Source organism: Osmia bicornis, chromosome 13, assembly GCF_907164935.1.
Source record: "Osmia bicornis bicornis chromosome 13, iOsmBic2.1, whole genome shotgun sequence".
NCBI classification, from domain to species: domain Eukaryota; kingdom Metazoa; phylum Arthropoda; class Insecta; order Hymenoptera; family Megachilidae; genus Osmia; species Osmia bicornis.
This window is the reverse complement of record NC_060228.1, coordinates 5,131,349-5,158,868: the sequence shown is the minus strand read 5'-3', so window position 1 is coordinate 5,158,868 and position 27,520 is coordinate 5,131,349. Positions and strand designations below refer to the sequence as shown.

The following is a 27,520-nucleotide window of genomic DNA, read 5'->3' as shown; positions in this document are numbered from 1 at the left end:
CCGCTCTGTTACCTTGCCGGCAAACTTCGGCGCAGTCTGTCGTCGAGGTACCGCATTCCAGACACGCAAGCAGATTTCTTTTCGAAAGACCAATGTACTTCGAGTGGTTGGCGATTAACTAGCCAACAACTTTTGTATAGAATTTCAGGAATAACAGATCTCTGTTAAAAATATTTTCTAAAAAAAGTTGTGTAAAATCCAATATTCGTATGATGAACTCCCTGTTATTTAAATTGCATATAAATCAAAGAGGAGATCCTTTATTTTTATTTATTTTGTATTGCATATTCATCGAAAGAAGATCTATCGCGTAACAGGGTATCGTTACACATTGCAGCGCACGTTCGCCGATATTAATTTCACGGGGAAACTCTCAGCAGGCAATTTCAATATATTTTTCCACAGACACCACGTGCGCCTGTGTAACGGGTTGCATCGCAAAGAAAACCGTGTGCAATGTCGTGTCTCGTCGAGTAACTGTCAGGGCACGTTTAACCAAAGGGAAATTTTCTTACAGAATGTTCTGGAATTTAAAATATCGTCTTCAAATTGTAGGACGAAATTACTTTTCTCAGTAATCCAGTTTAGATCAAAGAATTTTTCTTATAATGACATGCACTGTCAAATTATAATCTGCTATCAGGAATAATGATAAATATATTTTTATGTTAATGAAAAGCAACAGGATTTCAATTATTGTGTTGATGATTAGAATTTTAAAATCTTTGATGTTACTTCAGAAGGAAGAAAAATTCTATGACTCGTCTAATGCAAAAAATGACTCCAACGGAAAATCCATGTCAGAAATTTTTTATCACTCGTACACGTTACTGGCAAGATATTATGTTGCGAATCTGGAATATCGCATCAAATTGCCGGATGTTTCGAGGAAGCAATATATTCTTACGAAAACATACCAACAGAGTTTCTTCCTTTTATCGTTGCGAGCCGCGTACATATTGCGGAAAAGAAATACGCGAACGCTCAGAATTATTTAAATTTCCATCTCAGTCAATGTTTTGAGACTGAAAATCCTGTGCTACCATAACATTTCATTTTGATGCAAATGAAAAGATTAATAATTCGACTTCAATTAAGCAACAAACAGGTTGAAATAGAATATATTTCTGGTTGAAAGAGGAAAACTTTGAAGTTGAAGAAAATTAATTATCAGGCGGTCGTGTTATTAATTCAAGTGGTTCCTACTTTGAAAATTATTTTAATTCATAATTCTGTAGATATTATTTGGGGTCTGATAATAAAACGGAAATATCATAAAGGAATTAATTAGAAAAAAATAATTCTAGATAATGAAAGAGAAGAATGCAGCTCTATTTCTGTTAATGAACACACACGTGACATAATAAAGTTTCTGTATAATTGAAGTTATCAATGATTCAGTGTAATTGTTATATCACGCGCAGGATCGCTTTGATTTATTAAATGCCTCTGCATTCTTACATTTATCAACTGATAGAATTGCAAAGAATGAATTATCTTACGCTGTACAAATAATGGATTAGATTGTTTAAATAATCGACATTCACTTTTTTTTTAATGTTATAGTAGCAATTTTTCTATCATTAATTTTTTTTAAATTAAAATTATTTCGATTATAATCACTCTATTCACTTTTATTATATAACATATATAATTACACATAAATTAACATTAAAAATCACTGAATCTGTAATTATTCCAACGTTACTGTTATTAAGTCATTTAGTCGTTTCAAATTGCCCAATAATTAGATTGATGTTAGACAGATTTTTCAATGTTATAAGAAAACATAATTAGCAGTTTTTTATGCAATTATTTCATTTTATATATTCATCAAAGACATTATGCAATTAGTGTAAAACCTTTCACATTCTTTGCAATTTAAAACATATTATAACAAACGAAATCGTGTGATAATTTTCTAAATTGATAACACTAATTTTCTGAAATTTGCTTTTGCATATAAAAGTTGAATTGGCTGGTCAATGAAATTTTGTGGGAAAATTCTACGCGTACCACATTGTAGCTTTCCATTCATTCTTTGCATGAAAATGAAATCTGGTGCCGGAAAACGGAGATTAAACGAACACCTGAAAGCGTACAAATTATGAGGAATCCAATTTCGTGTTTCAATCTCACGTTTTCTGACTTGTTTTGTAATATGAAACAATGCATTAGGTTGTTGCAGACAAAACGGACGATTTAACCAGAATAATTTAAATATATGTAACTCCGAATATTACTTTTCTAATATAAATTAACTAATAACGTTTCATTAGCTATATTTTCTTTAAAGAGTGTATTAAATTTCCGGTTGCCATTGGCGTGGCATGTCTTGATTGAAATCTGTAAAGGAACAATACACGTATTTCACCCTGGAGCCATTGTTTGCTGCAACTGATAATCTGCCATTTTGTATTCACACGTTCAATGCCTTAGGGATTATCGGTGACCGTTATTTGGTTTGCCAATAGCGCTTTCAGGGTCTTTGTTCAAATAATTGACTAATACATATATAAAAAAATCGGGTTGCAAATAATTGAACAATCATACGAAGATGGTCCAAAAATTTTCACTGCTCCATGTAATAATTTTTTTTACCATCATGCGATATTTATGAAATATCCCAATATCATCGGTGATTCGATCGTTTCACAATAACCAGCTCAGCTAATATGAATCATTTCAATCCTCCTACGGCCAATTCTGTTATCATCGTTCCAAAATTCTTGAGCTCTCGAATGCTCGCAACTCTCGCGTACACTTCGACAATCGTTATGCGAATATCGATGCGAATATCATTGCAACGAAATCGGATCTACGTAGCAGGGATATACAGGCGGGATAGTCGGTGCATAGAGGGCCGCGTAATGCAACACTCGAAACTCGCGCAGCGAATACAACCGATGGCAAGTGATATACGAATACCGCGCGTCAAAGACATAAATTCTGCATTCTTGACAGCTAATATTTCACGAATACCGGACTACAGAGCATTCTAATATTCGTGCATTAAAATTCGCTCGAAGTGCCACCTTTTCTCCGTCGATCGTCAAGATGAACGATCGTCTTCTGTTCGATTGTAACAAAGAAGATCTTTTGTCGGTGGAATAGAATATATCTGTTTTTCAGAATAACTAATTGTAAGTATAATTAAGAATTTACTTACAACCAGTTAATTCCAGTTTCTCGAGCAGAGTTGTAAAAGGAGAAGAGTACTTGGTAAAATTTCAACGATCACCTCGGATGAATACAAATTTATTCCGAACAATGCAAATTCCAAGACACACGAATTTTTCAGACTGCACACCGAAGGAAACTCATACAAGGCACAGGCACGTTTTTAAGCGCATTCGTGACTGGAAATTTCACCGGATACCGAAGAAGACTCCACGAAATGTTCGACCTAGAGAACAAAGGGTAACCTTTTCCGATAAACAGCTCAATTAAAAGCGAGTACAGTCGGGAATGGACCTGGAATTCTCTATTCCTATGGGGCTTATTACTATGCTGTACATGTATCGCCTACGACGAATGACTGTCGGACGACCTCGACATTAAAAAGGGGTCAACCTTACGATAACGATGAGTCGTTGCTTCGAGGACTTTCTGGGAACCTTCTTGATGCTCGTCATCAATACTTTCGACGAGAGACTCGTGAGTGGAAAGCATAATCATTACAAAATTGCCAAAGGAAATATCATAATCTGGTATATTTCCTTTGATAATTCCCTGATTTTACATTTGGGGAATATTGTTGCTCAGTTTCATTTTCAAAATTGCCCATTTTCCAAAGTGATAACATTGATCCTGAAATCCATTAGTAACAATTTCATCTAAATGAATGGCAGAACGTGTGGTTACGCCACGAATATTCCCCATAGGAGCACTTCCCATAAACCCTCACCTTTGGATCCTCGTAGAGAACACATAAACGAGCAGGTAAAGACCATATAATCCAATAAGAATAAAGGAATAATACTTTTACCTTGGATTAGTGTAATCTTGAAAAATACTGATAATAAATGGCTTACAATTAGCTTAGCTACTGGAATATACAAAAGAAAGATACGATAAATGAAAAAATTCCTTCGATCAGAATTAATAATAAATCTTATTCTATTATCAAATAAAAGCGATACTATCGGTCAAATTCGAAGACTTTAAAATTTATTTATTGCAGGAAATCAAAATATGAACGTTCTGTCAAATGAGAAAAGTCTCGTTGGATTTATCCGTGATTCAAAGGTGAAGTAAAAGAGAAAAAAAGAAATATTTTTTTCACTCGGAAAGGGGATTAAGTGGCGCGCACAAAGCTGTGATTTAAAACTTCGATATCGTTCCCACGTGATCTATCAATCTCAACGAAATAGCTGACGAATGAAAATTTCTCTATTATATCTTATCTCTGAATGCTACGTGCTAGCAAATTTTATCCACTTTTCTTCCTGTTTTCATCCATCAGCCTCTCTCGTTTCGTACATCACACCGTTTGATTAAATGATCTATGAATCTGCTCTCAACATACAGAAGCTCGTTAAAGCTTATAAGGGACACTTAAGGTGATTCCTTGATTAATTTAAAAATATTGTACAAAAAATGCGCAGAACATATTTCCTAAGGGATTGTAAGTTTTTATCATTCGACACGTAAGATTTTATTATGAATGATTTGATAAATTGAAGATAAATGAAATGCCGAAGCATTGAATCTAAGCTCAAGTATTAGCAACCGTGAAGATAAAATAAGTTATTTAAGATATGTGAATTAAATGAAACCGTTAGAATAAAGTATTTAACGCCTTTAAGCGTTTGAATTAATTTCACGGCGAAATACTCCGAGTATCGAATTCCATACACTTCCGAAGACGGCGATCAGGCTAATAATCGTTTCCGGTGAAACATGGCCAACCACGAGAAGTAAATATTATCACATGACGCGAAGGAATAAATTTCAATTATGAAATGATGAAGTTCCATTTACAAATTCAGCCGAAGAAGCAATGTGTGCGTAACAGCACATGATTTTAATCACGTGCCCAGTTAAGTCTAACAGTAGTCACGCGCAACACCGTAATAATTAACCCCTTAGCTCACCCGGGTCAACGATGTCGTTCAACCAACTATAAACATTCCGTCTGAATGTCTCACACTTGGAAATTGTTACTTTTCATGCAACCCATAAATCCTTTTATTATCCCCGATTGCATCGTCGATCGATATACAGGTTGTTCCATGCGTTTCTCTATAAACTTTGCTAGCTGATTTTTCTTACGAATTTTCCTTTTAAATCTAATAGTTCCTGAGATACTTAATGATCCTAAACGAAAAAGGAAGATAAAAGGGAATGGCGAGAGTATGAGAGAATGAAAGGGTGTGAAGTGAAGAGATAAAAGTCCTTTTTCTTGGCTATGAGGTTGAAAATAATAAAGTTCTATTCAAATACTGAATGAAGAGTTGAAGAAATTAAAGAAGTTTAAAAAGTCAGTATTCATTCGCCAGACGTCTGTGATGAAACTTTCTTGAATTCAGTCGGTCAAGTTAATTAAACGTTTTTGAGTTTTTTTGTGATTCTTGTGTCAGAGTATATTTAAAAGATTTCATGTTTTCGTTTAGAATACTTAATTCAGAAAATCCTTACAATATTAACCAGTTACAAGTTAAAACCAATTTTCTAAGAAACTGTCAATTTTTCAAGTCGCATGAAAAGCACGGAATAACAAAAAGCATAAAAGATTTTCAGTGTCCTGAATCCAGACATTGTCTATAAATGTCTCGCAGTAAATTGAGGTCGAGTTAAAAGCTGGTGGAAAACAATTAATGGTTCGTTAAAAAGAAAATGACGATAATTGCTTTTGAAGGAACACGACAAACATAAACACCCATTCAGATTTTCACGCGTTTTATTATCCGAAGATTCTTTTTCGACTGATAGTCATTCAAACGTTCTATGCCTCGTTCTTATTTCTAAGCACTAAATAAGGCCTAATTATCGAAATTAGAAAAGAGATATTTCAAAAACTCACCGGAGATTGGAGACGACGACGGTGTAACTACCTTCGATGTGCACCAAGCCGACATTTTGAAATATAATCCCGGTAATCAGCATGCCAATTAGCGCAGGAAGGGTGGTCAGCGAGAACAACCATCCGGCGAAATGCGCTGTTATGCAAAGGGCAGCGAGGCCGAATAGTTGGCCACCTGGGGCAGCGTCATCGCCTAATATCGTGTAGACGATGCCCCAGAGTAGTAGGCCCAACAAAAAGAGACACAGGATCCTGGCGAATTTTCTGTAGCTTGGACAAAATGGATGAGGACAAGCTTTCCTCCAACCGGGTGGTTCCCAGGACGGTGTGTCGTCGCGTCCATGACATCTCGTGCAGAACAGATACAACCACGACCTGGAACGAATGCTAAAATTTAATATTAGATGAGAAAAAGAGAACAGAGAAAAATGGTGTTCAACCTAACCCCCTCCCCGAATCTTAGACAGTGCGAAACTAAAGAAGAATATTTAGCAGATACTTTTTGAAATGCTCGCAAACGGATAATCCGTAGGAAACTCGACGTTGCGCTTCGTTAAATCTCATTAGACTTTATGATGTTATCAAGGCGATCAGAAATGACAGGCTTTGTAACTGCGACTGTTACATCGCGATCCACACGGAGCTTCCTAGATCCGTTATAATCGACTCGATTAGAATCGCCTGCTTCGAATAGTTTTCATTCATTCTCTCTGAATCGATTGCACGCGGACGTCGTTTTCGAACGGAACGGCATATATTTGCTTGGATAATTGGAAACGAAGATGTCGCGGGATTCGTTGCGTCTGTGTTGTGATTTGCAATTTGTACCTGCTAAGTATCTTTGATATATCGCTCCGATGCACTGGAGGAATAATATTTTCATATCTGCGTCGAGGATAAATAACGTGTGCTTTTGAAAATTATTAAAAGATCCACGTGACATTTCATTCTAGCGATACGAAGGAAATTTTATAGATCGAGAATTCGGAAAAAAATTTGTTATCAACAGAAATTCTTTCATTGAAAAAAGCACCGTCAAATTATTTCCAATGACTCTAAAACACCTCTTTAACGATTCTTCACACTCGCCCCAAAGATTTGCTATATCACAATATCAATTTCACCCTCGATAAATCCCCGAAAAGAAAAAATATCAACACCGATAATTACACGTCTATCAGAGCTAAGGATTACTTCCAGCATCGCAGCCGAACCCGTCACTTTCCACCGGTAATTACCCATCACCTCGAACTAACGAGCAAAAATCGAACCCTATCCGAAAAGAGGCGTAGAAGTCTCACCGTTCCAGCTCTTCCGAATACTGGATCTTGTCCCTGATGGAACTCGTCAGACTGTACGTGGACTTCTTCCTGTTCCCGTTTATCCTGCCATTCTCGAGATCGAATTTGTGCTGAATATTCTCCGTGCTACCCCCGTGTTGCATTATGGATTTACCGCGGCCCTGATCGGAATTATGCTCCGAGCTGGCGCTTATGCGTCGATGATGATCGAAGCCAGGATTATCCAGTCCTAGGATCTGATCGCTAATGGAGACGCGTCTTTTCGTTAATTCTTCGTTAGATCTGTTTGTTTTGCCGGTCATATCGATCTCCATATCGATACACTCTTCGATGGGTGAAAAGCAGCTGTCCCTGGGAAAGCTGAACTTCAATAACGCGTGTAAAAATTCAACTCAAGATCCAAAGATATCGAGTTGCATTCAGGGAACGTAGAATTTCAATTTCGAGTGTTGCAATTTAATTCGGTGCAACGAAGTTCTTTTAATTAGACAGTTGCTACGTTAGCTTCGCGATCTTCCTAAGCACTGAAGCAAAGAGGTCCAGCTTGGCGACGGGGATCCAAGAGTCCTTTAAGTTCCTCGTTAGAATACACAAGTATTTCCAGTTTCCAAGATCAGAGATTTTCTTGAAGCAACACGAATCCATGTACTCAACGTGCGACTCAAATTCCCGTTTCTTTTTGATAATTCGTGATCACCGGTCTCTTGAAACTTCGTTATATTCCGAGCTGTCTTAATTGCAAGTATTTTAAATGACCGAACGAGTTGAAGTGTTAACGCGGTATCCTTCGAGTCGCCCACTCGGTTCGCGGTTCAAGTTCAAAATGTAGAAGGCGACGAGTTTAAAAGTCGCCGGAGCTATCAGCGGAACAAGCAAGCGACGACTTTCCGCGATTGACTGCCGATAAAGATGGCTCGGTTCACCATCACAGCTCTCCCTCTGCCTGACGATCGTTGACAGTAGCGGAGTCGCGTGACGATGACTCCCGAGAAAGTCCAAACACGATGATCCCCGATCGTTGATTAACGATCACGTGGCTGATACCCAGCCGGCGATCGTTAACTGAGTCGCGTGACGCTTTGTTTTCCTGGGGTACTCGCTGCGCTAACACCTTACGCCGATATCTCCGCGACTGCTTGACGTCTTTGACACCTTGACCCGGTTTTGTTAGAACGCGGATCCTCTCCGCCGACGCAGCGAGCTTTGTTCACCTCGTTAGCGCGAAATTCAAGGTTCTCGTTGCCGGTTCTAACTCGCCTCCTCCGTTCCGAGTTGCACTACTGATCGTTTGTCAAACGAACCTTTCACAGGAGAAGCGCAACGAAGTTAGAGGAAAATGGATAAACGAGGAAAGATCAAAAACGAAAGCTCTAAGACGGTGTAACCTGTCCATTTCTATACTTTTCAAGGTGTCACGATTTCACCTTGATCGGTTCGTTCATCGAAGGTCGTGAATAGAAAAGAAAACAGCTTGCTTCATCGAACGAAGAGCTTCTTCGATGAGAAGCGTCACGCACACGCGAACAGCGCGGAAACGACGCTGTTGAACGAGCACGGTTAACCAACGACTAAACGGTGCAAAGTGTGCATCGCCGGTCCGCAAACCGTGTTTTTGCGAATGGTGGGGCTGGTAAAAAAGTACTGGAACGCGGGCCAAGGAGGGACCTGTTACGGCTGCGATAATTGTTACCGCGTTGCACAGGATGGGCACAGCTGGACACCTCATTGACAGTCTATTCGGGACTAACCCACCGACCTGGCGTGCCCCTGATTGCACCGATTCTCTAGGTCAACGCGTTCATTTAACCAACGACAGCCGCGATGAAGAACGACCTCGAAATACCAGACGAGCTGAGAGATTATTAAGTTCTCCAGCTTCTCAGCATCTTCTTCGTGATTTTCAAACGCTTCGTTAGACGAATTAGAATCTTCACCTGTCGTTCGTCCTACGTAATCGTACTGTTGTCGAATACCTAATTGATACACGGTATATCGCAATCCAATGTTTAGCTCTTTCCATTACATTTCGATGCGTTATGTTTGATCTACGTGTTAACACCTCAGCTACTTTAAAAAGTAATCTTCTAATCTGTTTCGAAAAATTGTAGTGTCATTTGGAAAACTGTCAAAGTTTTTGTTATTTTTTTATTTCAATAGTTTAAAGGATTTTGAAATTCAATTTTCACGAAAACAAAGTTGTGTATGAAACAATTTTATCCCATTTTTCCAACTTATTTTTTCGTACAAAATCAACGCTCGATTGACATATAGATTTTATTTTCCGCGTTTGAGTGCTTCCAGTTTTATTCTTTATTCCGCGCTGAAAATATTTAACGTTAAAATTTAGCGTACGACCGACAGGGTAATAACAAACTGAAAGATTTACGCTCGTGGTATTTATTATGTACTATTTTATGTTCTTCGTTTACCTTTGTTACGTGTGGATATAGTGTAAGGTTTATATTAATTTTGGAATTACGATCTGTTATAACCGGTGTATTATTTTTCCGTTCGCGACGCGTTAGAACTTTACCTGTGGTTACCTGTGGAAATAGATGTAAACGTTCGAGCAGGGGAAGACTGTTTTGATTATTTCAGGCCAGTGCGTGCGTGTGAAAAACAATGTTCACTTCAGACCCGCAGGCCATCTACGAAGCCGACCGAGCTGGTACAGCATTCCAGAAAGGGATAATCCCTTGAAGTAAACACGTGAATTATATCAGCGGGCGACAGCAGACGTGTCGAAACGCAACCGTTCATTCATTCGTTCTTAAACCTTCGTCGAGTGAGTGTACACAATCAGAGAGCCGAACAAATGGATTTCATTTAAAAACGAGGTATCATTTATATATTATATTATATAATATTTCAAATCTCATCCGCTCATCGATCACCTAATTACGCTTCTTCTCTTGTCTCATTACACAATTGATTATGTTTTTAATTAATTTAGTAGACAATTCATAAATTAGAGAAAAGTAATTGACATTTGGAAAATATTTCTTGCAATTCTTCAGCTGGAACGTACGTCTTAATTATATAATTTCTGATATTAGTATATGTTAGAAGAATTAATCATCTAGTTAATTAATTATCGACTAATTTGTATTTTGGAATTTTCCTTAATTTTATACCTTTACACGTCGATTGGTACATTCCGACTGAATTGCTTGAAACAATTATGTTTGCGAACTCATCGAACACTTGTTGAGTCTGTTCTTATCGTTAGATAAGCGAGATGGAACGCTTTTTAGATTCCGTTTCCGTGTTTCTTTCGGGATTTTCGTTCGTTTAGCATCGCGCGTGTTCGACGATCCTGCTTGAAATTCGAATTATCGTCACTTGTTGCGCCTCCCAGGGAACTCAACTCTTTCAATAGCAAGCTAATTTTTAATTTGACCGAGTCTCGAAATCGTTTTGTCGTTGAGAGACAATCCATTGAACTCGAACGAGTTCATTGTCTTACTTTCTACCGTTTTTCGATTAAATAATTCGCGAATTGTTTCGTGATTTCAAAGATTTCACAGAATGAAATCCATAGAGTTAATTGTAAAAAAAATAATGTTGGTGGAAAGAAAACATTGACAATGGATTCGAGTTATGAAATCGAGCTGTTTTATTGACACTAACTCATAGTACTCTACCGAGCAAGTGGCGGAAAAGATCGAACCGTCCGTATATGTGTACTACCTAGTTACCAACAATTATATCGTAAGTGCAAAACCGCGTTCACGTGGTATTTATATTCGATTCTCTCACCAAGCACGTGTTCGACTCGTTAGATCATACAAACAACAAGCTACGATGCGGTTTTCTTGGAGTTTGAACTTTACTCGTATTATTACAAATTTTGATGGCGATTGAATTTTATTAGGGCTCTTTCATTGCTTTGCCTTTAATTTTATTTAACACTATATAGAAGAAATAAGAACGAGAAATGTAAACATTATCTAACAAGATACAAGATTACATGATTTGAAATTAGTGCCTCGCGCCATTTCGTGATCAGCGCCCTCTATTGTTGTGTTTTCTTGTTCATTTAAAGCATTGCGTCGTTCCGATTCATAGTGTGTTCAAGTGTTATAATATCAATTTTTATTGTGCATAATAAGTATATTACATAAAACGCGAAGTTCCATAAATCATTTATATTCGTTTTGTGCTCGTCTCGCAACAAGTTATGAGTCTCGCGGGGGCACGCAACACATTGAGAAACAAAATTTGAGAAGTTTCGAATGAAAAGCGTATTAATCTGTAATGAATTGTGAGCTTATGCAAATAGAATTGTAATTAAAAATGAACAAAATGCAAATGAATAGACATCCAAGGATGAAAACGCGCTAGTAATAATTCTCTTATGTGTTGCAAAGAGTCAGATAAATCATATTAAAAAGTGCTACTCGTCAACTTAGAAAAATATATTGTAAACACCATCATAGTTTACTGCGATAATCAAAGCGCTATTTTACGCAGTTTTACTGCGATAAAACTGAGTAAGAATTCTATATATCACGGTAAAAGTAAACACATCGTTATTTGTTACCATTTTTCGCGCGCGGCCAGTGAAAACAGAATACATACAGGCTGAATTTATGTTAGCGGACATCCTAACGTAAGGATGTTCTCGTGCTCGTCTCGTAACAGTGACATTGAAGTTAAATAATTATAGTTTGCAAAAATGGTAACAAAATTGTTACTTAACCGCAAGGTAAGAAAGATAAGTAGCTTACAATTATTACATAAAACGAAAAGGTGATAATATTCACACCTGTTCTACTTCTTCTGATATGTTTTCAAAGTGAAAATGAAATTTAAAAATAAGCCTGAAAAAATGAAGAATTTCTTTTCCTATGACTCAAAAGTTAGGCTACTTCATCTACTGTTAAAAATTAGTCATTGTTGCTTAAATTCTCTTTCTAATTGTTCCTAGCCGATAATAATAGGCGGTAAATCACACCGAAGGAATCGAAACGAAGCATAGGAAAGCGGTGAAAGGGGTTGGCAATGGTAGTGAGCAGTCATCACGCTTCCGACTCGGTGACTCGATTCATCTTCCTGCCAGGATAGAACGCGATGGATGTTCGCAGCTCGATTGCACGGTATTACGGTCAGTGTTCAGAATTAATTACTCGTCTTCAACGTGGCGAGTGTCTACGATGAGTCACGAAAGTATCCGCGAACGCTCGCAATTAAAACTTTGCATCCATTCCCTCCGATATTTCATTTCATACGGTACACGCCCGTATCTGGGTCAAAACGGTCTTGCTGTAACTTGCATGGGATAAAGGTTTCTTCTTACAATCGTTTCATTCGCGCCTGATTACGTCGATAACGAAGGATCAATCTTTATAAATCAATTGGCTAATTTTCAAATAGTAATCAATATTTGAAATTTAACATTTTTAAATAACTACACAAATTTTGTATCAATATTGTTAACAAACAAATTTATTCGATATAAGAAATATTGAGACGTTTTGTTACAATTGATAATTAAGGATTGATCTCGATTATGTGTTGATCGGTTTTCAGGTATCACTCGATCACTCGATAATGGAAAGAAAATATTTGATCAAGATAACTCGAGTCATATGACTGTAATAATCATTTCTTTATCAGTATAATAGTACTCTTTGAATTTCAAGTAGATTATTGATCGTGTAGATGGCTATCAGTGATCAGTATTTAATAGAACAAAAAACATATCACTATGATAAATGAAAGTGAAATGAAGGAAGAAATGGAGCATTTGAAATTTCCATTTACAAGTTATTTATATTTCTCCGGATTTTTCAGTTCTTCGTAATTTCACGAGGCCTTATCTAAAAAGATACGGCCGTGTCTATTTCAAAACATATTTTCCCGTGTCACTGTCGTCGAGAACGGTCGTTTTTCATCGTTCAAGCAGTACGCGCGTCGGGAATATTGTCGTTCCGCTAATCATGATTTCGCATGCCTGTGCGACTCGAGCTCCCGGAAGTCGCGAATTTTCATTCTTCATTAGCCGTGAATTCGCGGACACGCGTGCTCGTTCGTTGATGCGTATTTTTCAACGATCGAACGTTTCGGATATTTCGATCAAGCAGAGCGTGCAAACATCTTGTCATTTTACTCAAAATGAAATATTTAATAATTTATCAATCGTTCGACTATTAATATCGGATTTACTTTGATTCAGTGAACCGGACGTTGATTTTTCATTAATTAAGCTGTTTTAATGAGCAACATTTAATTCACCTTTCAAAGATCAATATTTTAAGTGATAGCATATTAAAAACGAAATTTTTTTTTTCTATTTGAAAAGAAAATTAAACCATAGAAAAATATTTAGTATTTCGAACGTGACACCGTCTCGAAATAGATATAAAGGGGAAGCGAAATGCAGTGGCATAGGGGAGATGCTTTTCAATTTCTCGAGCAAAGAATTTTGACAATAAAGCCGCAATCTTCGGTCGATTCTGAAGACGCGGCTTCGCTACCGGGGAACGTGAGCAGCGGAGCTGGAAAAATTCCTTATGGTCGCAAAGAAACGGAGTTCGTAACAGGCTGGCCGCGATCTTCCGCGTTACGCTTTGGCTCGCGAGGAGCACGCGAATTTCCGTCCTTCATCGAGCATTCCGCGCGGCAGTCACGCGAGAATCGTCGGTGTTCATCATACACGGATGAATATGGAGACTTGGACGAACAGAGAGAGGGAGAGACGTACGAGGTCGAAGATGGGATTGGAATTGCAAATATCCCTCTCCCACGTTTCTCTGATCTCTCTGATCTATCTTTCAGCTTCTCGTCCGACCGCGTACTGACCCCTACGCACACTAGCAAACACGGTAGTCGCGTGAGCGCTCGAACAACCCGGTCGAAACGATTAACCCTCTGCGATCTAATTTATTTTTCTGTTTCTGAATACCAATTACTCCATATTGCCTTGCTAGATGATTGCGATTTCGGATCATAGATGGTCAGTTATCAAGGTAGATGGAAACCTTTGTCAGGTACCCTTTGATACTCTCCTTAGTGGAGTTAACTAGATGATATGCAAATTTACCATCTCCCTAGGGTGTAACCCACAGGGGTTACATCTGTTCAAGTAAACGCATCGAGCAAGAATTCCCTCGAAAGTAAAAAGGGCGCATTTCAAGAAACCACTTATCATGTTTCGCGACGTGTACCTCAAGAAACATTTTCCAAGTCGCTCGCTTGTCCCGCTTTCGGAAGAAGATCAAATTCCTCTCCCTCGATTGCGCTCAAGGAAGTCTCGTCACGTATCAAGACTTAGCGCAGAAGCCAGTTAAATTGAAATAATTCGTTCAAGCTCCTTGAATCGTGTATTCAAACGACTTACGTGGAGAGATTATCTTGAGGGATCAAGATGTTTGGGGATACGACTTCTGACGGATGAGACTGTTTCCACAAACGCGATGGCTTTGTCGGGCATTCAATTTTTCATTAGGATAAATTGGCGCAAAAATAGAGGAAGGAAATAGAAATTTAATTGAAGCGATATTAGAAGGATAATGAAATGAGTATTTTAATTAAAATTATTTTAATTTCAAGAGATTTATTAAGACGAAAGTTGATTTAACAATGATATGTGTTTGATATTAATGTATTTCTGTGATATATGAAGTGTGATTTCGAAGCTGCGAGTCGGTGATTTATGTACATATTTAAAATATTCTGCAGATTTAATTTTATCCTGATGTATTATAATGTCTTTCACAGAAATGTATTATAATATTGGACACACTTTTCCCTGTAAACTATGAATAATTGAGCAAATGTGATGTTTAGAATTAGCTTAATTATATCAGGGTAATTATACATTATCCATTAGAAGAAACCTTATGAGCGACGTTAACTGTTCTAAATGACAAATAAATAGGAGACAGAGCACGAGACTTATTAATATTCAGTGTGAAATGGTTGGTGTGTAAGGTTTATTTTCGGTCACCGTCGTCGGAAGTATTTGAATGGCACGTATGACTGAATATTTTATCGTACCATCGTTACTCTTTAAGATGGTCATTGTCTTTGTCCCGGGGGAAGTCGCACAAGTGCTCTAAAAGAAGTCTTGTTAGCGGATCTTTCAATCCCGCCTCTACTTTGTCTCAAGTACAATCACGATACCTCGTTTTCATCGAAAAATTGAATAGAGAAAAGGATCTCGAAATAACTTTATTCACGCTTACGTTCGTTCATTCATCAATGTAAATTCTTTGCCTGGAATAATTTATTACCGAATCTGTCGTTTATATTTATTATTAGCAACGTTGAATATCCTGGAAGTCATTGGTGGCTGGTACCACAAATTAAATATAGTCGAATAATTAAATTAATAATTGAAAGTTTAGAAATTTAAAATTTAATTAATAGAGTTTTCATTTTCTCTCCTTTCTATTTTAGTCTACATTTCACTTTTTTTGGAATTTCCTTTGGCACTCAAAGAGTGTGAAAATAGTTTTTCCAGGATATTCAAAACGAAACGATCAATTTCACTGGTAGAAGGGGCTTAGAACATACTCCATAGGAAACGAAGCGATGTTAGTTGAATAGGGTACACAGAGAATGATTGGAAACGAAATATTGCACAATTATTGCTTTTATAACAAGTTCGTCGACTGAGTTGGAAAATTGACGACTATATCGAGGGGTCGGTAACTTCGTTAAAAGGTGAACACCTCGACATCGTGCAGTTGTTGCTAACAAGTTTTAACACCGGCCAACTCATCTGTGAGATTGAAATTGCACTGAAACTGTAGGCGAAGAGAAGCTAGTAAATCGAAGTTATTTTTCCACTTGCGACTACGCCGTCGCTCAAATGTATTGTTGGAAGATGGATCCAGATAATTGTGTTTATTCCTGTAAACCACGATGAAAGTTTAACTCTTACCTTAGATTTCCGGTCTAAGTTTTAGTATTGTTCGTTTTACAAAGCAAAGACACGAGTTTAATGGGTAGAAAGAAATAAAATGAAATAAAATTATGGAAATGGAGCAATTGACGCCGGCTTCAAAGGACACAGCAGTGTCAGGATATCTGGAGCACAGAAAAAGATACAGCAAGACGACGACAGGAAGGTGGTGCAGTTGCAGCTGGCGCACCTCGAATTAGCTTAAAAGCCCGGGCCAACGAGCAATGTAACGCGTGGAGAAAAGCGTGGCTCGTTCTCGTATATCACTTGGAGATAAAGGGCTGCCAGACGAGCATGGAAAGTATAGCGGTTTTGGCGACAACCTTCGGATAGGTGGTACCACAAAGTTACACCCTCTGTATGCAACAACTGTACTTGGTGTTAAGGAAGTAACACTCTTTACACGTGTAATTTTCTAAATTATGATGGATGAAAAGTTACCCTATTCTACTAATTAAGAAAAGAACAAATTTTAAGGGAATGATGTTAGAAGCTTTTGTCATCAATGCACGTGATAATAGTTTGTTCAAAAATAGATAATAGGTTCCGCGTGAAAATAGTTTGCTCAGAAAATTAAACTTCAAATACTTCTAATACTTCTAATAATCTCGAAAGACGTCAGTAGCTAGTTATTTTCAATAACCACTGGCAATTTTTCCAATTTTCATAATTTTCATAGTGATAATTTTCCTTGTACATTTAAGCCTTGACGCGTTTCCTCGATTTTTCTATTCTGAATTCTAATTAATATTTCATATAGATATTGTTGTAATAATAATACACAGTGTTAACATTGAACATTGTGTATTAATATTTTTCTCTATTTGCCAACATTTCTTTCCTTTCTTTCTTCTTATTTTGTTCTGTTTTTCCCGCGTTTCATATTAATCACATGTTGTGCTCACACTTCGACAAATAAATTGCCGGGCATATTTTCCCGTCGTATTATCGCCAGGAAAAATATATATATACAGGTTGTTACCACGAGAAACATGTTGTTAAGTGTGTGTACCATATACTGTTCGGATTCGATCGGGCGAGAAAACAGTGCTCGTCGAAACAATTTTCATAGCTGCGATAACGAGGGCTAATAATTGGTGGTAATGGTTAGAGGAAGTGTGCGACAGAGCAAGGAGGAATAATTTTCTGACGTGATTATTGGTGGGCTGCTAACAATCTGACTCGTTAACTTGAGATTTTACTTTTGTCTTCCATTCGCGAAAAAAAGAATCAGATAATCTTAGCTTAACCCTTTCAAAAAATTCTCTCAACAAATTCAACACTACTACTATTTAGTAATTTTAATTTTGACTTTATGAATTTCTTATGGGCAGCAAAATTGTATACACATTACTTGCAAATGTTGTGCAAATTAACTTAAAATTTTCCTTTACTAAAGAAATTCGAGGGTGTTTAATTTCTACTTCTCATTTTCCTCGAATTCTGTTATATTTGCAACGCGCACAAGTTGCAACGAGAAACATCTAGCTACATGAATTTGCAAGTTTTAAATTAACGCTCTGATAAATATGCAATTAATTAATAGTGAAATCATTGAAACATGTTGACAGAAATTTACTTCAACAGCAAAGAAAGTCACAGTGAAGTTCAAATACTCTGGTGTGAAAGAGAAATAGTTTTAGAGAAAATACGGGGATGAAGATGAAATTTTAAGGGAAAATTTAATTAACGTACAGCTGTGTGCAAAAAAAAATGACCGGCTTAAGGTTGAAGCTTTTATCTCTTAAATTCTGGCAAACGACCATGAAATGGTTGCCCGCATCCGCAATGAATCTTGCATAAAAATTTTTCCGCTTCAGCTTAGTGAAATAATCGAGTATCAGTAAGATAATTGTTCTTTATTTGGCTTACGTTACGCTGCAACCTTCCTTGAATTTCTGGCGAAAATAATTTGTGACAAACTTTCTGCCATTTTTTCCCCGAAATTCTATCGTAGAAGTAGAAGCTCTGCCATAATCGTTAGCTGAAGTAGCTAAAAGAAAAAAGGATACTTGAGCAGTGTTCTAATATTTTCACCCACTTGTGAAAAATTTAATCCATTTAGTAAGCTATAATCATTGATTTTTAGGTGCTTAGCAAACGAGACTGAGCATTTATTAAAATATTAAAAAATTGCAACTTCATATCGTTTTCAGTGAAATATTAAATTCAACAGCTTATTTTTTACATTTCTTACGTTTTTTTTGGTTTAAAAACATTTTAATGAAAATTCTCCGACTGAAACGTAACACGATATTCGACCCGATAACATAACTCTGAAAAACAGCGATGCTTTGCACGGAAAATATTTTTTATTAGCGCGAGACCGTGTCGTGTTTTCCGGGAAAATGGTAACCAGACTTCTGGAAAATATTCTACAAAATATTTGATAACGTATGTATACGATTCTAACCAGCCGAGTTTTATACCGTGGACTTATTTCAACAACGCGAATTCTATGCTGAATTTCTCCGTTTCATCGAACGGTACGCGAAACAACACATCAAAGCATGATTTAATTAAATTCGATGAACTACAAAATGTCCACGGGTCAATGACCACGCGGTTTCGGTTTCGTGTTAATGGTACTGACAAGCACTTTCGATGTACCCTTCTCTACTTCGACGACCATTAATCCATATAAAATGGAATGTCTGCCTGCATGTTCCCACTTAACATTTTAATCCTTTGAGCAATTTGGCATTTTGAATAGCTAGTGATCCTGGGGAAAATATCGCTATTTTGAATTTTCATTCTAAGCATTTCAAATTTCTTCACTCTGAAAGCTAATTTAGTAGAACTAAAATGCATTAACGGTGTTTAACATATATCTATCGCTGCGATGCACTTTAAGAACACCAACGTTCGCGAGAACGATTATAAATTATCCAAGTTCAGGATGTAAAAAAAGGATTGATAAATTATTGAAAGCATTTTCCTCGTAGTTTTCTTCCCTGTTAGGTATGCTTTAGCTAAACTTGCCCGCTGGTACGAAAATGCAAATACACACCATTAATTTTAATTTTCGGATAATCTTCCACGCATTTTCATTGAGATTTACGCGGCGACGGGGGCAGGCTTGAAATGAATAATTACACTTTACCAAGTGCACTGCCTAGCATTTTTGAATTTCGACCAACTGAATTTAGACATAGCTAATAACAAAATACATTTTGTTGAGTAAAATTGATTTTAGCTGAAATTTTCCAAGCAAGGATCAAAAATAGATAGGAAACTTCAAAATGCCATATGTTTTTCTATTATTTTTTTGTGCGCAATACGCATCCTTTCAACAACGAGCCTAGCAATTCGCCAAACGCAGCGTTTATAGAGCAGATCCATGCTGAAAGCAAAAAGGATCCAATTACATTAAAGTTATCATTATATCTAGTTCCTGTTATGGCTGTGATTCCATGCTATCTTCGAAACGCAATACCAATATTATGAGATGAACCGCAGATACGTTCGAAACATCGAATTGTACAGGATCGCACGCGTCGCTGACGTTGCACCTGATAACGTATTTGAATTAAAGTGCAACACATCGTCTGCAACCGGCAGCCCATGATTATAAACTTCAAATAGGTCAGAGATAAATCACTGATTTACGGCGGCTCTGTTGCACACCCGAGACATCGATACGTCCGCACTATATTTACGAACGATAATGCCTCGTCGCGTTATTTCGTTTATCCTTCAAATTTATTTCGACTATATTTTTCTGCATCCTAATCGAATCCTTATCGTCCTCCATTTTTACGCCGAACGAATGCGAATTTTTCTTATGATACCTTGAACGCTTCATTATCTCTAACCTTTTAGGTAGATAATTTATTAGAATTAAATTAAATTATACATCCCCAAATAAAATATTAACAGGTTAATTTTTATAGTAATAACATTTTGCTTTCAAACTTCAGGTATTTCAATTTTCTCTTATGTAAACGAAGCGAAGTTGTCAATGATCAAAACTTGTTGACCATGTACTTTACATGGTTCTGGTTTTCCCTCTTCTATACGAGTTTACTTAATTAGCGGCCGTAATTACAACCTCATCACATCCCGATACATGTTATAGTTTGTTTCTGTCGAAGCTGGTGATCAAATTCAGAACTTGATCATTGGAAACGAGAATTATCAATTCAAAACGGGAGTCATCAATTGACAGGTTTCTCATTCCAGTTCATTTGATATTAATCATCTAATTACTATTTGGAAATTCGTAATTGAAAATTGTGTCTATAGAGAGAATGTTATAACTAAAAGTTATTGATAAAACATCAATATTATTAAAGAATATGCAAGGAGATAAAATTATACCCAGAGGATAAAAGAACGGAGATACAATAAGAATATTATAGCAGAAGTGTTATTAATTTATGTACTAATTATTCGTATACGCTAGTATCGATAATTACGTTCAAAAATTAATAACTGATCGATCGGAAATGGTTGAAAATAAATACAGCTTAATCATGAAACATTTTACGATTCAGCAGATGGAAGATATTAATTAACTTCAAAACAGTGTTTCACTCGTTGCATATCGGAATTCAAATTATATAATAATGATAAGAGGGAGAATGGAAACTGAGAAAAGAATACAATTATTAGTATCATTATTCTATAATAATTAAATGTTAATAATTGAATAATAATACCATGTTTATTATCATATAAATGGATTGAGAATATTAAAAATTATACAACTTCTGTTTTCCATTTTGTTCATCGAAATTTTTTCATCGTATAGAGACCAATTATGCAAAATGGATGAAGCGATATTTCAGCATTTGCAAATTGTTGATAACGTGTATAAATGGTTCAGATGCAAATTCGTTTTATCCATTCTTGATAAAAAAACGGGATATTTCTACTATGGATAAAAACTTACTCATCGGTCATTTGATTATTTAACGTTATTAAAGTGAAAAAAGTAAATAAATCTTATTTAGAGGGAAACGATTGATAGCTAATATAGCAATGTTCTAAGCAATTAGCGGCCGTGTGTAAGATGTAATAACATAATATGTATTTAATACAAGGATGAAAGCACAGACAGAGCGAAATGAATATTTGATTTTCGTCTCACTGGTTTCTCTCTGCTTCATATTAATAGGGTAGAGACAGTTCTCCGTTCCTTTGAATGATATCAATTAAGCCCGCTCCAATTAATGATATAAACTGTTTGATGTATTTCAGATTCCAGTTATAATTACAAACAGTTGAAAGAATTAGCTATAACATGTTTAAAACAGATTACGCGATTCATTATTCTGATTTCATTCGTTTATCATTGATTAAAAATTCGTTGGAGCTGGAGTTGAACCGTACAATGGCAAATTAACATGTTAATTAAAAGAGAAAAGCTTTCCTGTTGTCTACTTTGTACAATGTAAATTTGTATTGTCTGATTTACACAGGGAATCAAATTCCATAGGCTGTTTAAAAGTTTGCTTCCGAGGCTCGTGTAATTAAAATACCTTTTGATCCGGCGATAAATTAGAAAAGCGAGAAAAGGGAAATTAAAATATAAACAATTTAATTTAACCCAACGATGGTGGAAACACATCCTTATTAATTTTTTTGAAGTTTAAGTTCTCTAAAATTTATTAATATAATATTAAATCTGTTTTTTTCTGTGTTTGTTTCTACACTTTGAGCACCACAGTGGAAATAGCTACATATAGTCAGACATACTAAAGCTCTGCTGATTATAAAATTAAAACTTCAATTTAACGTTGATTACTCTGCAGAAAATTTATTTAAACGATTGCAAACGATCTCTCGTTCGCATAGAATATCAACAGAACATCAGGACATGATTTTATTGATTCAAATCTATTAAATCATTATGGACGATTAATTCTGGTCCCCTCGAAGTTCATAAAAATTCCATTCACCATTCGCTGTGTATCTCCCCTCGATGATATATTTCTCGGATATTTTAAACGTCGTTCAGCCTCGAGGCCTGTAAATTATCGTACGTTTTTCATTCTTCGATACGAAATCACCATCACCGATTAACTGCATATCATTCCGAATTGATAAAAAAAATACGAATGTTAATAAAGATGTGTAATCCTTTCGATTAAACACACTTTTCGCTTCGTGATTTTACGGTAATCGGTTTTTTTTTACATAAAGCTGAATTTGTAATTTAAATTTTAAACCTCCTCCTCCTCTTTTGTACATACCGCTCCATTTTACGCCGTGCGCATGTTAATGGTGTATAAAATAACTTTAGTTTCCTGCAGCTCTCCCTATCGCACGATTTACCGCGAATCAAGATCTTCGTTTAAATATTTTTCACGATCCTTTTTCGGGCCATGAAATATATTCTGGATACAAGCTTCGAAATCCTTTCCAAGCTTATTCAACCAGACAGCAATTTTCCGTTTACCGTTGCAGACTGCGCAATCTTTCCCCGCCTGTGTCACGAACAAAACGCGGTTATAGCAGAAATACAAGCGATTGCGTGAAATAACATTTCAATCATACGTCGATGATGAAATACTTTCTGTTCGAGGTATCGCGAATTTCGAGCAATCAAATTTGAAATAATTTCCACTATTCGCTCCCGACACGAATAACAAAATATTGCAAAAATAAGGAATAAAACTTTACTGCAAGACTGAACGCCTTCTTGATAAAAAAAGTTAATGTCAGTAACGTCAGTAGCCATTTGCAGACAGCTGGAGATGACAGAGAGCGAGTGGCTCATATTAGCTGCAATAACCACAACGTTTCGCCATTGTAGGTTGCATCTGAGCTCTTATGTTCAGAGAATTCTTATACTTTTATGGTACAACCCATCATATTTTTAGTTTAGCTTGCGTTATTGTCCTTTTTTATATTTCATATAGTAATATAAACTCGCGTAGAGAATATAGAAAATTTTTCCTGAACAATATCTCAAGAGCGGTGATATCATTCAGATCAGCAGCTAGTGGAAATTTTGTTTTTCCACGCGTTCGGAGCGCAAAAAGGTCGAGCTAGAAGCTCAGTTTATTGCGTTGCAGGTTCGTAAGTCCCATGAGCGAGTGATAAAGTGCACTGCTTGTTTCCGTACCGCATAATCCACACCGGTATGCGACAACTACAAACGTCGTATTGGTTTAACTTGAAGTTAAACTTTTCTTTCAATCTCGTATCATTCAAGTCGGTGTTACATTTACTGGCTTGAATGCGACATTTAATTTTCATTCCCATAAGAACACAGTGATCATTTATCCTTCGATCCCCATGCGACGCTTTACGGGGTAGATTTTTCATCCGTTGGAACCCGCAGACTCTGTTCTATCGGAATGGCGAGAATATACATGGGGGTTGGGAGTTGACGTGGCACGAATACCCATAGACCTATATCGGAAACTCGGATATATCGCGTGAAATGCTCTTGCGACAGGGTCACCCACCCTTCGCGTGTCTTGTCCGCTACTGGCACACCGTCGCCCAAGTATTAGGGTGACAAATGGCAGGCAACCCTCGTGACTGCTTCTCTTCACGCTCTCTCTATCACCCCTAACGCTGTCTATTACCCTCTACCAATATCAACACTCGATTCAACGGTTAGAATTCTCGACGATTCAAGTTTCGCATTCCGTTTCCCTCTTGATTGTTATTAGTTCAATTTAGACCCCTCGCTAAACCCACTATCTAATTACACTGAAAGTTTGAGGAAAAGCTAGAGGTCTCCTTTCGATATTTTATTCGATTTTTACACCGAAATCCGTGGATTCCGAAATCTTCTCACGAAAGGATGATCCGCTTACAAAATTCATATCTGTTGAATCGGCGATGAAGCAGCTTTCGTGTCTGAACGAGAATCGTTAATGAAATTACTTGACGAAACAAACGTTGTTTAGAAGTTTCACGATTCTGGAACGTAACATGAAAATGCAAAATGATAAGCGCGATAGAAACGTGTCTTTGAAAAGAACAAAGTTTGACGAGACACCTGACCTGCATAAAGTTTAATAGAATTTCTTGTTGCACTGAAGAAACACGATAGTTTTTCTTGTAACCTGTGAGAGATAATGGGCTTTTAAAGAGTCCTGAAATTTATTAAATTAATCCTAATATTCAGTATTTTAGTCTTTGAAAGAAGCTTCTGTTTCGTCAAACTGTGATAATTGCAAAAATTAATTGCAAAAATTTGTATCTATTTGATAAATTACAATTTTCACATTTGGTTAACACGTCTATAGCAATTTTTTCGAGCAATTTAATCTGTCGAAATAGAAATTCCGTTCTGCACCTGTTTCTTTTGAACAATTTATTCAGAAAACCGATAACGTGTAAATTCCCCGAAATCGAACTCTAAAACGTTATGGTTTACATAACTACTAAACAATTATTGATTTTAACACCCCAGTACACAAGATCGCACCGAATCACCGACATATCGAGAAATTCCAGCTAGTTTGACTCGCAAATTTTGATTTTGCAATATTAACATTTAACACGGACCAATGGTACATACCACGATATTTTTTTTCTTTCTATATTACTAAAATACAGCAAAATAAACTGTGTTTGTATTTTGTAAATTAAATGAACATACTCTTTACTAATACCGCAAACTGGTTGCTTTTAGAGGACCGCAATGTTCGCTGACACAATGAAAAATATCGTGATGCAAAATTCGTGTATAGTGGTTATTGAAAATAATGACCAACGCGTTCTAGCATTATAAAAATACCACAACAAATTGCGTTTGTTATCTTTCGCCACCATGTTGCGATAGGAGACAAATTATCCTTAATTTCCAGAAAATAATTGTTACAAATTTCGTAACAACCTACCAATTTTAGGTACACGATTAGAAGTTGATATTGATCTCTTTAATTATCACTATTAACGCACAATCGGTAGAGCGAGTGATTATTTTAATATCTGCCGGAAATTCGAGTATTTTCCACTGCTCGCAAATTCGCGGCTATTCATTTTTCCACGGATTACCATCGTTTCGGTGAAAACTATTTCCACCCTCCATTTTGTAAGTGTTAATCGTTGCTAATGGAATCTCCCCTCGGCGATTCAGGTGTCCGATCAAATTAGTGATTGAAATTCGTTTCACGCGAAACAGAAACACCTGTGCTCGTTAAACATTCCTCGTAAAATCGAAATAATTAAGTGATCGCGAGGCTTTTTAGGAACAAAACCAAATTCGCTACCGTTTTTACTGCGCTTTATTATTTACGTGAAATATTCATTTTAAAAATTATCAGATTTTCGGAGGAAATCAATTTGCATTCCATTAATCTTTAAAAGGGTATAGGTATATAGACTTGATTCGATTTCAACGCTATTATTTTCAATGGAAAATATTTCTCTTCAACAGCTAGTATTCAACTTATTGATCTTACGAAGCTTATAGACCTAACAGCGAGTTTATTTGCAGAATTTGATGAACTTTCAGTGACTTCGTTATATCGAGTAGGTATTGTATAAAGTTAGAGAAAGGCTATTCATCAAAGTTCGCGTTCAAAACCAGCCTGACGTTGTTATACAAAAATAATAATACAATAGAAATTATGGATGAAATAAGTTAGAGAATTTCAAAGAGAAATTACAGAGTTGTTTAATGAATTATAATATCACTGTTAAATATTTCTGTAATAATCGAGTACACTTATTTCCGTAATTAATTTTCTTTCATCAGTTTTTTCGATCGCTTGTTCACGCGGTCACAATGAAAACCGCGTGTAATTCCGCAACGATCCCCAAATCGCCCTTTCCGCGGTAAATAACACTTAATATTCGATTCGACGGCGTTCCCATTACCGTCGTCGGGACGCCAGATCGCCTATATCTGGTGATGGCCATTCAATACTCTCTATTGCAAATATTCAAGCAATTCTATTTTCCTATTTCGTATCGTTTCGATAACTATTTCCTATGAACATTTTTCTAAGAAAAGTTTTCTATGAAAATTCTTCAAACCCTTTCAGATTTCACGTATCTTCTATAAGCAATTTAACGCCAAAATATTATTGTCTCACAACAATAAATCTATGGAAATAGTTGCGAAACTTGGTGCAAATGGTGACGAGGTACACCCTCGTACGTGATCATGTTACGTCAAAGGAAGGTAGGAAAGTTTATTGCAAGTGAAGTGGCAGTCGATACAGTGCAAACTTGGAGTATCGCTTCCAGAACTGTAAACGTGATACGATTGGGATAGTAAGCTTCCGCTGCATAACGTATACGGTAACACAAGTACAGGGAATAGATTCAGAACCCTTTGAACGTTCTATCGCGTGACTGTTAATCGAGGAATCAAGTGTACAGAGGAAATTTGGTAAAATAATTTACACGATGAAATTACCCGATTTTATACACCTGTAAATTATAAATAACAGAAAGACAAATCTATTCCGATAATTGGTTTTTCTTTTCAACACATGTTTAACTTTTCATTTTAGTTTTCATATAAACGTTATATTCCAACATGTGAAAGTCAAAGTGACGTAATGCTAAAGAACTTATTAAATATTAAAAGTGTTCGATACCGTTCTATCACTAGCGTAACGATGACAAACACCTAACTTGCGAGACAATTGCAAGGTAGACTGTAAATATAAAAATTGTTGTTATTTTTCAAAGTACTCGTTGTCAGTTTAATTACAAAATTTTTAATCTGATTTTGGTCCACCGCCAAAAATGTTCGCCATCGTTGCACTAGCAGGAGCGATTTAAAATTCAACAGCTCTATTGACGTGCCATCTATCAACGCTTCAGTTTGAATAAACGCAAGGGAATTTTAAATTTTCTCGTGAAGCAGGAAACAAATGATGTGCAATAAATACTGGTCTTTTTAACAAGCTATATATACTTCTTTCCACATGAATCATTATCGATCAACCAAACCATTTTAAAAACCCTTAGAAAACTGTATTTCATATTAAATTTACACGAATCAGGGTATAAATTATTGATTGTCAAAATGTATACATTTATCATTTGACAGAACTCTTTTTAGTTTTTATACAAATGATATATAAGATAGAGAGGAATAGAACACTCACTCGTTTCCTAACCAAACGAAGACCATCACCCTCTTTTTGTTCACCTCGCCGAGATGCACCCACCAAACTCGCGATTTCTACGATTTCCGATGAATTTACCGGAAAGCAGTGTCAAAATCCGAACACAGGATGCGTGACGCATTATTTCGATCGCGTTGACAAACCGAGTGATACATTTGCTTTTAAAGGGGTGAAACACGGAGAACGGCCGACCGACATAATGTTTTGATTTACACTGACGTCGTCCGCG

At 36.5% G+C, this 27,520-nt stretch overlaps 2 protein-coding genes across 7 annotated transcripts in view; one reads left to right on the top strand and one right to left on the bottom strand.

Annotated features, from left to right (window-relative positions):
* LOC114877021 (sodium/hydrogen exchanger 9B2) overlaps positions 1–8,900 on the bottom strand; it is a 40,240-nt gene extending 31,340 nt beyond the window's left edge. The window contains exons 1-2 of one of the 2 annotated variants that reach the window (XM_029189093.2): positions 7,327–8,900; positions 6,026–6,412 (exon numbers count right to left, since the gene is read on the bottom strand). In XM_029189093.2, the coding sequence (XP_029044926.1) occupies positions 6,026–6,412; positions 7,327–7,640 (701 nt within the window). In that variant the 5' untranslated portion in view covers positions 7,641–8,900. The remainder of the gene's footprint in view (positions 1–6,025; positions 6,413–7,326) is intronic. The other variant, XM_029189094.2, reaches the window with a different exon arrangement.
* A 580-nt stretch (positions 8,901–9,480) lies between these two features.
* The window catches only part of LOC114877025, a 69,388-nt gene continuing 51,348 nt past the window's right edge, over positions 9,481–27,520 (top strand). For 4 of the 5 annotated variants that reach the window (XR_003789493.2, XM_046288530.1, XM_029189108.2 and 1 more), the window contains exons 1-2: positions 9,481–10,163; positions 12,257–12,433. The gene's annotated coding sequence lies outside the window, so the exon portion shown is untranslated. Of the gene's footprint in view, positions 10,164–11,955; positions 12,035–12,256; positions 12,434–27,520 lie in introns of those variants that run through there. The other variant, XM_029189109.2, reaches the window with a different exon arrangement.